At 50.7% G+C, this 14,541-nt stretch overlaps 2 protein-coding genes across 4 annotated transcripts in view; one reads left to right on the top strand and one right to left on the bottom strand.

The window, feature by feature from the left end:
- SH3PXD2A (SH3 and PX domains 2A) overlaps positions 1 to 14,541 on the bottom strand; it is a 250,807-nt gene that overhangs the window by 121,173 nt on the left and 115,093 nt on the right. For all 3 annotated transcript variants that reach the window (XM_050804906.1, XM_050804904.1, XM_050804905.1), the window contains exons 4-5: positions 11,430 to 11,506; positions 610 to 701 (exon numbers count right to left, since the gene is read on the bottom strand). In XM_050804906.1, coding sequence (XP_050660863.1) covers positions 610 to 701; positions 11,430 to 11,506 — 169 coding nt within the window. The remainder of the gene's footprint in view (positions 1 to 609; positions 702 to 11,429; positions 11,507 to 14,541) is intronic.
- GSTO1 (glutathione S-transferase omega 1) overlaps positions 1 to 14,541 on the top strand; it is a 584,823-nt gene that overhangs the window by 30,369 nt on the left and 539,913 nt on the right. The window lies entirely within an intron of this gene.

The raw sequence follows: 14,541 nt of genomic DNA on the forward strand, positions 1-14,541 counted from the left end.
CATCTGCATGACTTTGGGGGAAAAGCACCTGACCTCACCAAGCCATGGTTTTCTCCTCTGTAAATAGGACTATTGAATATGATAATGCCTATCATAAAATGCTATACATAAAAGACACTGGGTAAATTCATTATGATTTTTTATGATGATTATAAAATCTGTTGGAGCAGCCCAGGACTGCTGTTATTCGGCAGGTGAGTTTTCAGCCTGGGCAGTGCACGCTGGGAGCTCTGCAGCCATAACAGCAAAGAGCAAGGACTGTGCTAGCCCTGAGCAGTCTCAATGGCATGTCCATTATATTTTGGGTTATCTCATCTGCTCCTTGTAATAACCCTGTGAGTCAGAAAGAGTTTGTAGGAAAATCTGCTCCACAAATGCAGAGACACTCTCGCTTTCCAGCCCTGGGGTAAAGGAAAATGAAGAGTGGGCTCTGACACTAGAAGCCTGGGGAATAATGTCCCCCATTCATTTGGACCACTGTTCTTTAGCTCGGCTGGCCCTGCTAGCTCTCCTTCTGCTTGTGTTCCCACAGCCCCAACCTCCCCAGGCTGACCACCGCTTTAGCCCACGCCTCCCTAGCACATGGGAGAGGCCTGAGTTATTACTTACTCTTTTGGAGGGTTGACATCCTCGGGTCGAGCCTCAAAGAACCGGAAGACTTCGTCACACTGTGAAATGTGTGGGGGCAGCCGGACAAGTGCCTGTGGAAAGACAGGAGGAAAGGGCATTAGGTGTGATGAACTTGGGAACAGGGAAACCAAGACAGTGTCACCTTGCACCAACAGTGACAGAGAGGATCAAGAACTGTGCCATGGAAGACATGGTCAACCAGCCACCCATCTGTCCACCCAGAAAACTAATCAACAAATCAACCAATCAAATAATGAATGAAACAACCAAACTTCCTTCCTTCCTTCCTTCCTTCCTTCCTTCCTTCCTTCCTTCCTTCCTTCCTTCCTTCCTTCCTTCCTTCCTTCCTTCCTTCCTTCCTTCCTTCCTTCCTTCCTCCCTCCCTCCCTCCCTCCTTCCCTTCCTTCTATCCATTTCTCTCAACTAACTAGCCAGCTAACTAACTGACCAACTAACCAACCAGCCAATTAATCAACAAACCAACAAGACAACAACAAAAAAACTCTAACCAGCTATCCAATCAACCTACCCATCAACCATCCAGTCAACCAACCAACCAACCATCCAACCAGCCAGTCAACCAGCTTAAAAAAAAAAAAAAAAAAGACCACTGAACCCTGGAACCCTGGGTCTTAGGGTCCTCAAGAGCTAGTCATTCTGCTGGAACCCTGAGGGAATTCCCTTCTGCACACAGAGTAAGTCCAAGATCCCTAACCCAACAGTCCAAGGTCATATCCTCCCAGCCTTGTCACCCACTAGCCATGCTCCAGCTACACCAGGCATTCACACTCCCTAAACACTGACCACAAAATTAATTATTCCATGACAAAGTTGATAATTGCTGCCAAGGACAACACAGCACTATGATGGAGTTTGATAGAACCCAAGAAGATGTGGAAGATGGGGAGCCAGTGTTTCACAAAGGACTCTTTAAAGCTAAGTTCTGAAGCATGGGTAACAATTAACTGGTCAAGGTGGAGGTAGAGCGATCAAGCATGTTGGTTCCAGGAGATGAATGAAGGCCAGTGTGGCCTGAGGGCCCAGAGCAAGGGAGAAGGGCCATAGGAGGTAGGCTGGGGCATGACTAGCAGGGCCTTGTTTCAGGCCAAGCTGAGGATGCCTGGAGAAACAATGTAAACTGAAGAGTGTGGAAAGGTTTCTTAGAAGAGTGGGCATGAGCATGGCTAGTGGAGTTTGCAGGGTTTGGACAAGCAGAGAGGAGCAGTGGGCATTCTATGGGAAACAGTAGTCATGGCAAGTGTGTGGGCCAGCTGGGAGCTTGTCATCCAGGCATAAGGAGAGTCTGCAGCTGGAAGGTGATGCACTAGGTCAGGAGGTAGTCAGAGTTAGGCCGGGCGTGGTGGCTCATGCCGGTAATCCCAGCACTTTGGGAGGCCGAGGTGGGCAGATCACTTGAGGTCAGGAGTTGGAGACCAGCCATGTCCAACATGGAGAAACCCTGTCTCTACTAAAAATACAAAAAATTAGCCAGGTGTGGTGGAGGGTACCTGTAATGCCAGCTACTCGGGAAGCTGAGGCAGGGTAATCGCTTGAACCCAGGAGGCGGAGGTTGCAGTGAGCTGAGATCACGCCACTGCACCCCAGCCTGGGCGACAGAGCAAGACTCTGTCTCAAAAAAATAAATAAATACAATACAATCAAATAAAAAGAAGGTAGTCAGAGTTCATGCTGCACACCAGCATGCAGCACCCTGACCTGGCCAGGTCTGACATGGAGGGGTTGGGGGTATAGGGTGAGGCCAGGTATAGCCCCGCTTTCTGGGCCCCTCAATTTAGTATGGGGAGAAATGCTGGGGCAAGGAAGGATCCCTTGGTCCAAACAGACAGGAGAGAACACTGCCAAAGCAGGGCTGAGGGACGGGGGACAGTGAGACAAGGGCTAGAGCCAGGAGAAGACAGAAAAACCCAGGACTGGAGGAGTCAACAAACACAGGGCTTGTGAGACACTCCTGATGAGAAGTCCCCCGGTGTGTAAGACACGACCCTGTCCCATGCCCCTGCCTCCCGAAACCTCACACACCACGACCAGCTTCAGATGCAATGCCTGGATCCAGCGGCTCCTGGGCCAAGTACAGTGAGTCTGTGAGTGTTGTTCCAGGAAATCCTCATGAGGGCACAATTCCCATCCCCATACTACAGGTGAGGAGACGGAGGTGCAGGGAGACCACGTGGCCTGCCCACAGGCACCCCTGGAGGGTGGGGAAGACTCACTGGAAGGTAAGCTCCCGGCAGGCAGGGATTTTAATCTGTTCGGTTGACTTCTGTGTCCCCAGATCCTAGTAGGGTACCTGACAGAGCAGGCACTTGATTAATACTTGTTTAAAGAAATGAATGAATGAAAAGTGGATAAGGTAGTGAAGGTTTCCATGTCTATAAGCCCAATATCCAGTAGCCATGGGACATGATAGTGGGGCAAAAAACCCACATATAATCTTAGGTTGCACCCATAGAATGATAATATTGAGGAAGAGGAAAGTAATGGTTTAGCTGTCCTCTGAGCTGGTTAGATAACAACGCAAGTGTGCCATCTAGCACCAGGCATCCTATCAAGATGGGCCCTTCTCGATGCCAAACCCACACCCAGGCAAGATGAGACAAGACCAGACCATAGCAGATAGGAGAGCACGATGTAACTCCCAGTCATTCCTTTCAGGGTTCACGGCTCTCCAAGGGTCTCTAACATAACACATCTCCATCAACAGGCAAGAAACAGAAAAGGAAAATTAACCTTAATTGAGCAGCTACGTGTCAGGCCCTGCCCTTGGCCCCTTGACTCCTCCAGTCATCCACCAAACAGTGAGGGCTTTGCAATGTGTGCTGCATATGGGGCTGTGCCTGGTTTTACAGGGATGAGAGAGAGCAAATCTAATGACATGTCACCCCATTTTGTCCTGGGGGTAGACATGGATACTGAGGCTGCTGGGGGTGAAGCCATAAGTGAGGAGAGGGGCAGAATCCAAGCCCAAGCTGTGAAGGTCAGATGGGTGGAGCATGCCCCCAGAGTGTTCAAGTCCTCATTTAATGCACACTGTCTATGCTGTGTTCTCCTTGGGAAGGTAGAAGGAAAAGGAACTGAAAAACTGAGGAAGGAGAGAGACAGACAGGGAGTGAGAGGGAGGGAGAGAAATTCAGGGAGGACAGGGGGCCTCAGGAGGGAGCACCAATAGGGTCGGGATGGGCAGAAGGCAGGAGGAAACTATTACCAGGAATCCCAGCTGTGTGCAGAGAGTCATTGCTGGGTGACCACCCTGAAAGGGAGAGGGAGGGACACAGGGTGGGAGAGGGAGGGTTGCAGCGGCCCAGAGTGCTAGTGCCCTCCCAGCTCAGTGTGCTGCCATCCACCCTAAGCGCGGACCCTGGCCGGCCACGGCTCACCCAGCCCTGGCAGGGAACAGAGGGGCTCTTCATGACGACAGAGACCACATTCCGGAGGCAGAGGACGCGTGGGCCACGAGGGCCTCAGACAAAGAGGCCTTTTGGTGGAACAACCATGGCATCTTTATTTAACAGGGAGCCTTGAGGGGAGCCGCGTGGAGGGCTCGTCCTGATTTCAGGCTGACAAGAGGCTCTCAGCCCAGAGCAGCTTCCATCAGAGCTGCTGCCAAAGCTCAGCTCTGGCCAAAATCATTTGGCAGGAGAGGGTGGTGCTGAGCAGTGAGTCCCCGCAGCCTGGGCTGATGATGGCCAGGGCCAGGGCACCCCCAAGCCCAGACTTTCTGAGAACAGCAGGGTAGGGGCCAGATAACAGGCATATCAGGGTTAGCAACCCCAGCTTAGGTCTAAAATTCTGCCATGAGACATTCATATGTATGCCATGTGGTGGTAAAGTCAGGGCCTCAGAGCCTCAGGACCTCAGGGCTGCAGGCAGATGCGTGTTTGGGTCCTGGCTCTGCCATTTATGGGCTGTGTGAGGCTGGATGCATTACCTGCCCTCTCTGAGCTCTGGGATACGAGGTGGCACCTACCTAGCTGTTAGGAAGTTAAGTGAGATGAATACGAGAAGCCTAGCACAGTGGCTGGTGAAGAGTACACTCAGTAAATGTGTACTTAGTAAACTGTGTACACAGGGGTCAGTGAGCTGGCTGAGAGCAGATCTACAGAAATGGCACGCAGAAAAGGGCTGGGGTAGTGGGTACCTGGGTCAGGGGGGACTAGTAATGAGGTGCTAAAGAGCCATTCAGGTTTTGTCATCAGTTAACCCTGCCAGCTTCCCCTCTTCCAGTCCTAAACTGTCCTGCAGTCTTCAGCTCCTACCCCTCAAGACCATTTTCTGGGGGCCATGACATGAGCTACCACTTAGCACCGAGTGTCATCATGGCCAATGGTGCAGGTGTAGACAAGGGAGAGGGTGGCTGCATTGTGTGTCTCTGAGACCTCCACTCAGATTCGGTGGGCACAAGTCTGGTCTTTGTACATACAAGTGGCACAGGAGGGGGCCCAGGCAGACTGTGCTCAGACCCTCTGCTTCGAAACGGTCATCCTCCACAAAGCCCACCACTCTGGGTAATGCCTGCGTCAGGACAAAAAGCAAAGCTCTGCATTTGGCAAAACACCACGGGAGTCCACTCTTTACACAGGCTCGATTGCTCCTCTCTTTTCAGCAGCATCACTTTATTTTCTTGTTTTTGTTTTTTGTTTTTTGTTTTTTTTTAAATGCTTCTTCCTGCACACTGATTTTTTTTTTTTTTTTTTAAAGCATCAGTTTCTAATCCCTGGAAATCTTATGGGTAAAAGCCCGGCCGCTCTGGGTGGAGTTGGACGTGTGGCACAAGGGGGCTGGCATCCTGCCCCTTTGGCGTCCCACCCGTGTCCTTCCAGCCCCACCTCTGGGGCTGCCTCTAACCTGCCTGGACTGTTCTTCCTAGGTCACCATCTAGAAAGCTGGGGTTTCACTGAACTTCTGAAATCAGAGTATTCAAAACACATGGGTTTTCTTTTTGACGGATCTGAGCAGTGACTCCCCTTGAAATGTAAATGGTGTCTAACTCTTGGTAGTAGTTTAAGCCATTTCACAAGGGATCTTAGTACATCAGGGCCTGGGGGATATGTCACTCTCTGAGGAAGTTCTATTTACTTGTGATCTTTCCATCTTGTCATCAGGCATTGGCTGGACACCCCCTTAGGGCTGGGCTTCCTGTTTATTAGTGAAGACACAGAGATGACAAATGTGGCCCTCAAGGAGCTCGCAGTCTGGGAGAAGACGGACACACAGAAGTCACCCTCCCGCAGAGGAGAAATGCGCAGAGTGGGGGTGGGCGCAGTCCTCTGGGGGCAGAATGGCTCGAGTGATCAGCTTTTCCTGGGGAGTCATGAGGCTTATGGAAGAGCTCACTGTGGAAGCTGAATGTGCACCCAGGCAGGGGACCAGCGCAGGCTCAGGGGCGCAGGCCTGGCTAGTCGAGGATGGCCTCGTGTCTGCTGAACTAGACTGCGGGGTATGGAAGAAAGAGGTAGGAGCTGAGGCCCCAGCAGCACTTGGAACCAGCCCACAGAGGGCCTGGCTGAGGTGTTCACATATTCTCAGGGGCAGCGGGACTCCTCTGAAGGAGGCCCGTTTTTATTTTGAAATAGGGTCTCACTATGTTGCCTAGGCTGGAGTGCAGTGGTGCAGTCATGGCTCACTGCAGCCTCTGCCTCCCAGGCTCAAGTGACCCTCCTACCTCAGCCTCCCCAATAGCTGGGACTACAGGCATGCACTACCATGCCCAGCTACTTTTAGTATTTTTTGTAGAGATGGGGTTTCACCATGTTGCCCAGGCTGGTCTCGAACCCCTGGGCTCAAGCAATATGCCCACCTTGGCCGGCCACGGTGGCTCACACCTGTAATCCCAGCACTTTGGGAGGCCGAGGCAGGCGGATCATGAGGTCAGGAGATCGAGACCATCCTGGCTAACGTGGTGAAACCCCGTCTCTACTAAAAATACAAAAAAATTAGCTGGGTGTGGTGGCAGGTGCCTGTAGTCCCAGCTACTCGGGAGGCTGAGGCAGGAGAATGGTGTGAATCCCGGGAGGCAGCACTTGCAGTGAGCTGAGATTGTGCCACTGCACTCCAGCCTGGGCGACAGAGCAAGACTCCGTCTCAAAAAAATATATATATATATGCCCACCTTGACCTCCCAAAGTGCTGGGATTACAGACATGAGCCACTGTGCCCAGCCTTCTGAAGGTCTTTAAGGAGAAAAGGGACATGATCTGCTTTATCTCAGCCTAGAAACTCCTCCTTCTCCTGGGTCTGTCAGGGAGATGGTGAGATTCTACTACCTGGGTTTCCCCAGAGCACCAGGCCACTCAGGAGGCCCCTCATGAACAGATCGGCCTTGGCCTCTGCCTAAGTCTCCCCATTGGCAAGGCCTCTCCTGGGCCAGGTCTGCTTTCAGAACAAGGACCACAAGAACAACGTTACTCTCCCCAAGGGGAGAGCCAATGATTGGCTGTGGCGGAAAATCCCAGGTGGAAGGGAGAATACCTGGGACTAGGAACCACTGCCATGCAATAGCCTCAGTTTTCAAGTCTGGGAAGTGGGAATAAAAATGAATGAGTCTGTGAGGTGCAGGGGGGAGGGTCAGGGGATCCTTACCCTTTAGTGCTGACCTCTTGTTGGGCTCAGACTTCCTGCCCCTAAGTCTGACCGCACCCAGTCCCTCTTCCCTCCTACAAAGAAAGCCGTTGATCCCTGAAATCAAATGTGTCATAGACAGACAAGTAATAGAAACAAGCTCAGCTATTTGAGCAGCAAAAAAATTCTAGTCGTACCAACCAGGAAGTGGAGACTTGTATAAATGCCATTAACATGTCAAAGGGTGAGTTGATCATTCTCGAACACTCTCCCACACTCCTCTCTGAACCCCTCCCTAGAATATTTATTTTATCCCCTGGACAAATACTGCAAACATGTATTTCACCCCTAGGAATGGGGTAACTAGAGCCACTTAAAAAATTGTGAGTCCAAGCCTCTATGGTAGAGCTTACTTTTGTTAGTCTGATGAAAGTCTTCAACTTGTTGAGGTCCCAGACCATTAAATATTAACTGCATTACCATGTTGTCCTTTAAATTAATTTATGAAGTTAAAGAAATGCCTTTGGAACCCCTCTTCATAGACACCTGACCCTCAAGTGCCACATAAAACAATCACTCAGTCGGCATGTGGTAAATTTTCCGTGATTCCCATCCAATCTGCTGCTTATATGTTAAAAATTAACACTGAGATTGGGCTGTGAAACCGCCATTAGGTGGTGGGACTGGCTGGCCAGCAAGGGCAGGGAGCCCGAAGTCTGGGGAGGTCCACTGCATGGTCAGACTTTCCATGTCTGAGTCCTTGCAGGGAGCTGGCTGCTCGGTGTGCAGAGCCAGCTGCACAATTTTGGGTGCATGTGAATTCCTATCAAACCCCAGATTCTGAGCCCACATTGTCTAGCAGGTCCAAGGAAGATGGCCAGTCAAGCAGGTGGGCTATGCAGGGCACTATAAGTAGAGACTCCAGAGGTTCCAGGCAGTATGTAGACAAAGGCAGGTAGAGACAGGGGAAGGGCTGGCCGTGGAGCGGACTGCACATGGCACTGGCTGTGAAGCTGGCTGGGGTCGGCAGTGATGCTGAGTGGCCTGTCTGGAGGCAAGCTGTGAAATGCAAAGCTGGGTGGCAGTGGCCATGGACTTGTCCCTAAAGACCATTCCAAGGTCAGTGGGTTTCTCAGACAATCAGACCACAGATCCCAGCTTCCTAGTTCCGCAGAATTAAAGGTCACTCTGTAGTGCCCCACCCCCGCCATTCTCAGAGTAAATCACTGCCTGTGAGATAGATGGCTGTCTGCTTGGTGGGCCCATGGCCCCGTTCCTTGTCTGGCTCTGGGCAGTTTCCATCTGTGCTAATGAGGTTAGGAGGCCCCTCCTCTTGCAGACCCCACTTCAATGGCTCCCCCAGCTACCCACGGCACACTGGAGCTCCAGAGCCCCTCTGTATCAGGAGTCCTGTTCAAAGCCTGATCCCAGGAGATAAGATGCTATCACTTCCTCCTCCGGATGATCCAGCAGACAGTATTTCCACGGAGCCCAGCTGCAGATGCCTTGGGCTGGCTAATCGGAGCTATAAATCCCAACAGGAAAAGCCTTCCTCCCGTCCAATGCCCCCTCCTCCATTAGCTTTGCCCATTTATTTAACTTCTTGAGAAAGGAATAAAGAGAAATAAAAGCTCAGGCTACAGCCATCAATTTAACCAGAAACAGTGAATGCCCGTTAAAGAGAAAAATGAATATTGGTCTGAAGCAGAGAAGTTTCTAGCTTAAGGGAATCCAGCATTGGGGCATCCTTTTAAAACAAGGCAGAACATGTGATCCAAGTATAACGTGCACAGTCACGAAATTCAAACTTCAGTTTAATGGAGACTACATTGTCTTTTCTTCCTATAGGCTTGGGAATACCAGTTAATAAATTTAGCATGTTGGTTCTTATTTAAACATATTTATTTATCTATTTATTTATTTAGGGACAGGATCGTTTCCTGTTACCCAGGTTGGAGTGCAGTGGCATGATCATAGCTCACCGTAGCCTTGACCTCCTGGCTCAAGCAGTCCTCTCACCTAAACTACAGGTGTGTGCTACCATGCCTGGCTAATTTTAAACTTTTTTTTGGAGAGGTGAGGTCTCGCTATGCTGCCCAGGCTGGTCTTGAACTCCTGGCCTTCCTGCAACAGCTCTGTATGAGGACACTGTGATATACATTCTTCCTACTCAGTCCCCATGTGAGATAGTGTTTTTATATTCATTTTACAGCTGAGGAAACTAGGGCTCAAAGAGGCAAAGCAGCTTGCCCAAGGTCACATAGCTAGTAAGTGGGCACCGGGATTCGACTCCAGCTCTTCTCCTTCTGACACTCTAATACCAGCACTTGTGAAATTTTATACATTTGCCACATTATAACACATTATACGACATCTTCTCAAGATTTTTGAGTCAGGAACCACAGTGGGTTTCATTTAACTACGAAATTCTAGCTCTACTAAAGCCAATGGTGCCCAGTAGAAACATTAAATTATTTCATGTTTGCTTTTTTATTTGCTTGTTTTTATTTTTTATTTGCTTTTTAACTTTTTATTTGCTTTTAATAAAGCCTTTTCACCAGCCTGGGCAACAGAACGAGACCCTCTCTCAAAAACGTGTTAAAAATATGGCTGGGGCCGGGCGCGGTGGCTCAAGCCTGTAATCCCAGCACTTTGGGAGGCCGAGACGGGCGGATCACGAGGTCAGGAGATCGAGACCATCCTGGCTAACACGGTGAAACCCCGTCTCTACTAAAAAATACAAAAAACTAGCCGGGCAAGGTGGCGGGCGCCTGTAGTCCCAGCTACTTGGGAGGCTGAGGCAGGAGAATGGCGTCAACCCGGGAGGCGGAGCTTGCAGTGAGCTGAGATCCGGCCACTGCACTCCAGCCTGGACGGCAGAGAGAGACTCCGTCTCAAAAAAAAAAAAAAAAAAAAAAAAAAAAAAAATATGGCTGGGCGCGGTGGCTCACGCCTATAATCCCAGCACTTTGGGAGGCCAAGGTGGGCAGATCACTTGAGGCCAGGAGTTTGAGATCAGCCTGGCCAACACGGCAAAACCACATCTCTAATAAAAATACAAAAATTAGCCAGGCCTGGTGGCACGCTCCTATAATCCCAGTTACTCGGAAGGCTGAGGCATGAGAATTGCTTGAACGCAGGAGGTAGAGGTTACAGTGAGCCGAGATGACACCACTGCACTCCAGCCTGGGCCGCAGAGCAAGACTTTGTCCCATCAAAATAAATAAATAAATAAATAAATAAATAAATAAAATTTTAAAAATAATAAAACGTTTTCATTTGCTAGTTTATTTAATACAAATTGTTTGCCCTTTGTAAAAATAATAACAAAAGCATCTGCTGAATGCTTCCTCTGAGCCAGATGCTGTGCTGTTGCCCCTACAATGTGCCAGCTCATTCCATCCTCCTGACCACCATGTGGAGGCACCCTGTGTGTTCTTCTCCCTATTGGACGGATGTGAAAACAGAGGCTCAGGGAAGTTCAGCAACTTGCCCAAGTTCATGAAATTAGTCAGGGCTTCCAACCCGGGAAGTCTGGCCCTCCAGAGGCCATGTGCCAAGGAAACTGAGGGCTGCTCATCCCCTGGTAGCCACTCATGCTCACTGCAGGAGCGCTGGGCTCTAATCAAAGACAGACAGGTGGGCTCTGGCTCATGACACTGCTGTCCTTCTCCTGCCTGCTCTTTGGCACTGGCTGTGTTAATGTGCATGTGCGTGTGTGTTTGTGTGAACACCTGCATCTGTAAAGATGTGTATATGAACATTTGTAGTTACCAAGATTTAGGTGAATAAACAAATGTGTACTGCTGATGCTATTGAACTGATCCCAACAACATCCCAACAGGAATTCAAAGAAATAGTTCTTCTATGTCCAGCAAAATCTTACATAGAGAAGCAAGCAGCCCTTTGGAAGGAGGCTCTTTGACTTAGCTCCCGAGTTCAGTTCACTTCCCAGAGGAAGTGACTTCAAACAGTGTTTTGGAAACATGGATATGTCCTGACAGGCACAGAAGCTTAGCTGTGAACCCGAGGTCCTTGGGTCCCAGAGGGTGGCCCAGCTACGGGGTGATCCCATACCCACCCCTCTGGCCAAGAAACACCAGGCCTCAGGAGGGTTCTGTACAGCAACCTTTCTTCACAGATGGACACTCAGGCAGATGGGCCCCTGCCCCCACCCTGAAGCCCTCCCCGAGCCCCTCCCCCAGCCCCAGACACACTCTTACCCGGCAGTATTCATCGATAGGCTTCAGTCTCTTCACAGCTACATCCCGGATGTGGCTTCTGCGGAAGAGGATCTTGCCTGGAAGAGAGATACTCATGAGTGGGGGATTCTGGCTAAAACTGCCACAGCGACCTTCTTATTTCCCTCTCCCTTGGCTTCTCAGCATCTCAGTCCAACACTACCTGCCACCATCTCAGTCCATGGTCAAGGAAACAAGAGAGAAACAGTCACCTTTCCTGGAGGGTAAGAGGCGCCCTAGGCTGAGAGCCCAGGACCTCTCTGGCAGGTGAGGAGCCCTGGAGGCTGCCATCTTGGGATTCAATGAGCGACTTGGCCAGGCCACCTCGCCTGGATCTAATGGCAGGATCAATGAATGCCCGGAGTGGGTGCGGCTCTCAAGTGACCTTGCAAATCAACACAAAGTAGAGCCCAGCCCACATGCTACGCTTTGTTTTCAGGCCCATCCCTCCTTGAGAAATCGGCATTCGTTCCTGCCAGCTGGGCAGGAATTCCTATTCTTAGTTTAGGTGGGTGGCTCCTTCCAGGGCGGGCACAAGGCAATACCAAGGGAAGCATGGCTGTCCCAGCCTGACTGTTCCCTGGCCTCTCTGCGCACAAAGCCTCCAGTCATACGGGCTGCTGCCAGCTGGGCTGGGACACCCCTCTACAGGTATGGGCAAGGCTTACAGGAAATGCCAGCCCCTCAGACCTTCCCAGCTGGCTCTCCCAAGCTGGCCACATTCAATCATAACAAATGCATCAAGACATAGTTCTTTTCTAGTCTGAGAAATTTAGAATCTGAACTCCTTGGTCTGATGTTCAAGGTCTTACACAACTGACTTCTGTGCCAGGTGGCTGTCAATGTCTAGGGCCAAAGCCCCCTTTTCAGAAGGTGTTCCTTGATTGGCTGAGCGGGGAATAATGTCCCTCTTTCCAGAACATCCAAAACACGTTATCCATTCCTAGGCTACCTGCCACATTCTGCTGTGAGTTATAGCACTTGTGACTCATTTCGGGGCCCATGAGCTTGGCACATGATGAAGTGCTCACCTGTAGCTGTAACAGGCATCTGTTGCCTCAGTCTACCTAATTTTCCCCTGGAGAAGGCATCTTCCACTCCCAGTCCTTGTGGTGTCAGTAAGTCTAGCCACACCCCCTAGCAACAAAGGTAGCCACAGGATGCAGCCTAGTCAGCCACAGTCACAGTGATTGGCTCAGCGGTGGGGAGGGACCTGATCCGGGCCAATGAGAGTCAGCCCTGAGACTGCTTTTTCCCACGGTTGCTAAGCTGGCAGGACGAAAGGCTGGCACCTCTAGTGGCCTGAGAAGCAAAGGAATGAGAGAAAGGAAGGGTGCCTGGCACAAGACAGGTGCTTGGTAAAAGCTTCTTGAGTGACTGAAAAGCCGAGTGGAGAGAGGGAGCGACAGAGCCCTTTGACATTATTTCAGCAGCTGGATATGGGTAGCTGTTCCTAAACTAGGGTTGACCTGGTCCTTTTCAGCTACATAAAACAATACCATTTTCTTTTTCATTTAAATGAGTTGAAGATGGGTTTTCATAACTTGAATTAAAGGAGACCCAATTAAGATCATTTCCATTGCATGTGAGCAGACGGGCAGACTGCTCACGAATCCACGCCAGCTGCTTCTGTCAAGGTCTGAGTCTCAGAAAAGCCATCACCTTGATTTAGATTATTCCCCTAGACGCAGCCCCAGAAATAAGGATTTGACTTGTTTTGGAGGCGATCCCAAGAAATATCGTTAGGGGAGTGGGACAGTAAGGGCAGGGAGGGGAAGGAAGTGTTATCAGGCCAGTTAGTCGTGGTGGGCAACTAGAGCTCAGTTCTGCTGGGGGTGCTCCAGGAGATGACAGAGAAAGGACCTGACACGTGGAGGCTAGAGATCTACCCACCAACTCCCTGTTTGTCACTGAGGACTGCCTCTGAGGGCGTTAACTCTAGCACGTCTGGCTGAGTGTGCGCCCATGGCTAGACAAAGCCCTGAGGTGGAGAGCCCCCGTGGCTCCGGTGAGCAGCCTTTGGTAGGCAGAAGTGAACAGACAGGGGACCCAGGGGCCATGAAAACCACAGCTGCAGCCATCCCCGACTTCCCTGCCACCACAAGCATTGGTCGCCAGCCCTGCCGAAGTCAGACAGTGGAACGTGTGACCGCGTCCTGTCGCATGTGACCTGCTTCCTGTGGGTGTCTCTCATCTCTCCACAATGGCTCTGCAGCTCACCCCTCCTGTCTGCCCCTACACTCCATGTAGCACTAGGCTTTGCATTCAGCAGATGCTCAAGAAGTGCTTGCTGGGTCATTCTTGTTCCTCTCCTGGACTCTTGCTCAAGCTCTCCGTCGTCGTCTTCTCTCTGAAGCCAGAGAGCCGGGCCATCTCCCTGTCAGATGGACGACACTGTGCAGACAGACGACATCATCAAGATGAAGCGGCTCTGCTTTGCGTTCCTCTCGAAAGGAGATAAAACGTGATTTATCCAGACACTGGCGACGCTGCTGTTCCTTGGGGGAAGATGTCACAGATTCGGTATTCCCTTGCCTCTTTGCCTCCTACCCTTTTTTGGTTGCCTGTCGCTTGATTGCTCGCATGCCACAGGCTACATGTGTGAGGCCAGGGGGAGGCTGTGTAAAAATAAAAACATGAGGAGACTTAAGCTCAGGACTGCCAAGAAGATGGGTGGTCCTGGGGCTGGAATTCTGGGCCTTTCTAATGAAGGCAGTTGTCTGTCAGAAGCTGAGTGATACCCAGACCCAATGACACCTGGGGTCCAGCCATATGAGCAGGGCCTGAAGGACCGTCTGAGATACAGAGGAAACCCGGGGGACCACAGGAGGGTGGGGGCAGGGCCCACAAACCTGCATGGATCAGGGCCTCAGCCTCCAAAAATGGCACTCCTGCCCTTTCTCATCCTGTTGGGGGACAAAAAAGAAAAGAGGGAGATGGGAAGGTAAATGGGGTTCCCCTCCCAGCCCCCAATCTCAAGGTTAGCCAAAGCTCTGGCTGAGGCTTAGATCATTCCTGTCCTAGTTGCAGAGAGAACTCTAGAACTCTTTTTTTTTTTTTTTTTTTTTTTTTGAGACGGAGTTTCGCTGTTGTT

The sequence above is a fragment of the Macaca thibetana genome, chromosome 9, assembly GCF_024542745.1.
Source record: "Macaca thibetana thibetana isolate TM-01 chromosome 9, ASM2454274v1, whole genome shotgun sequence".
Taxonomy (NCBI): domain Eukaryota; kingdom Metazoa; phylum Chordata; class Mammalia; order Primates; family Cercopithecidae; genus Macaca; species Macaca thibetana.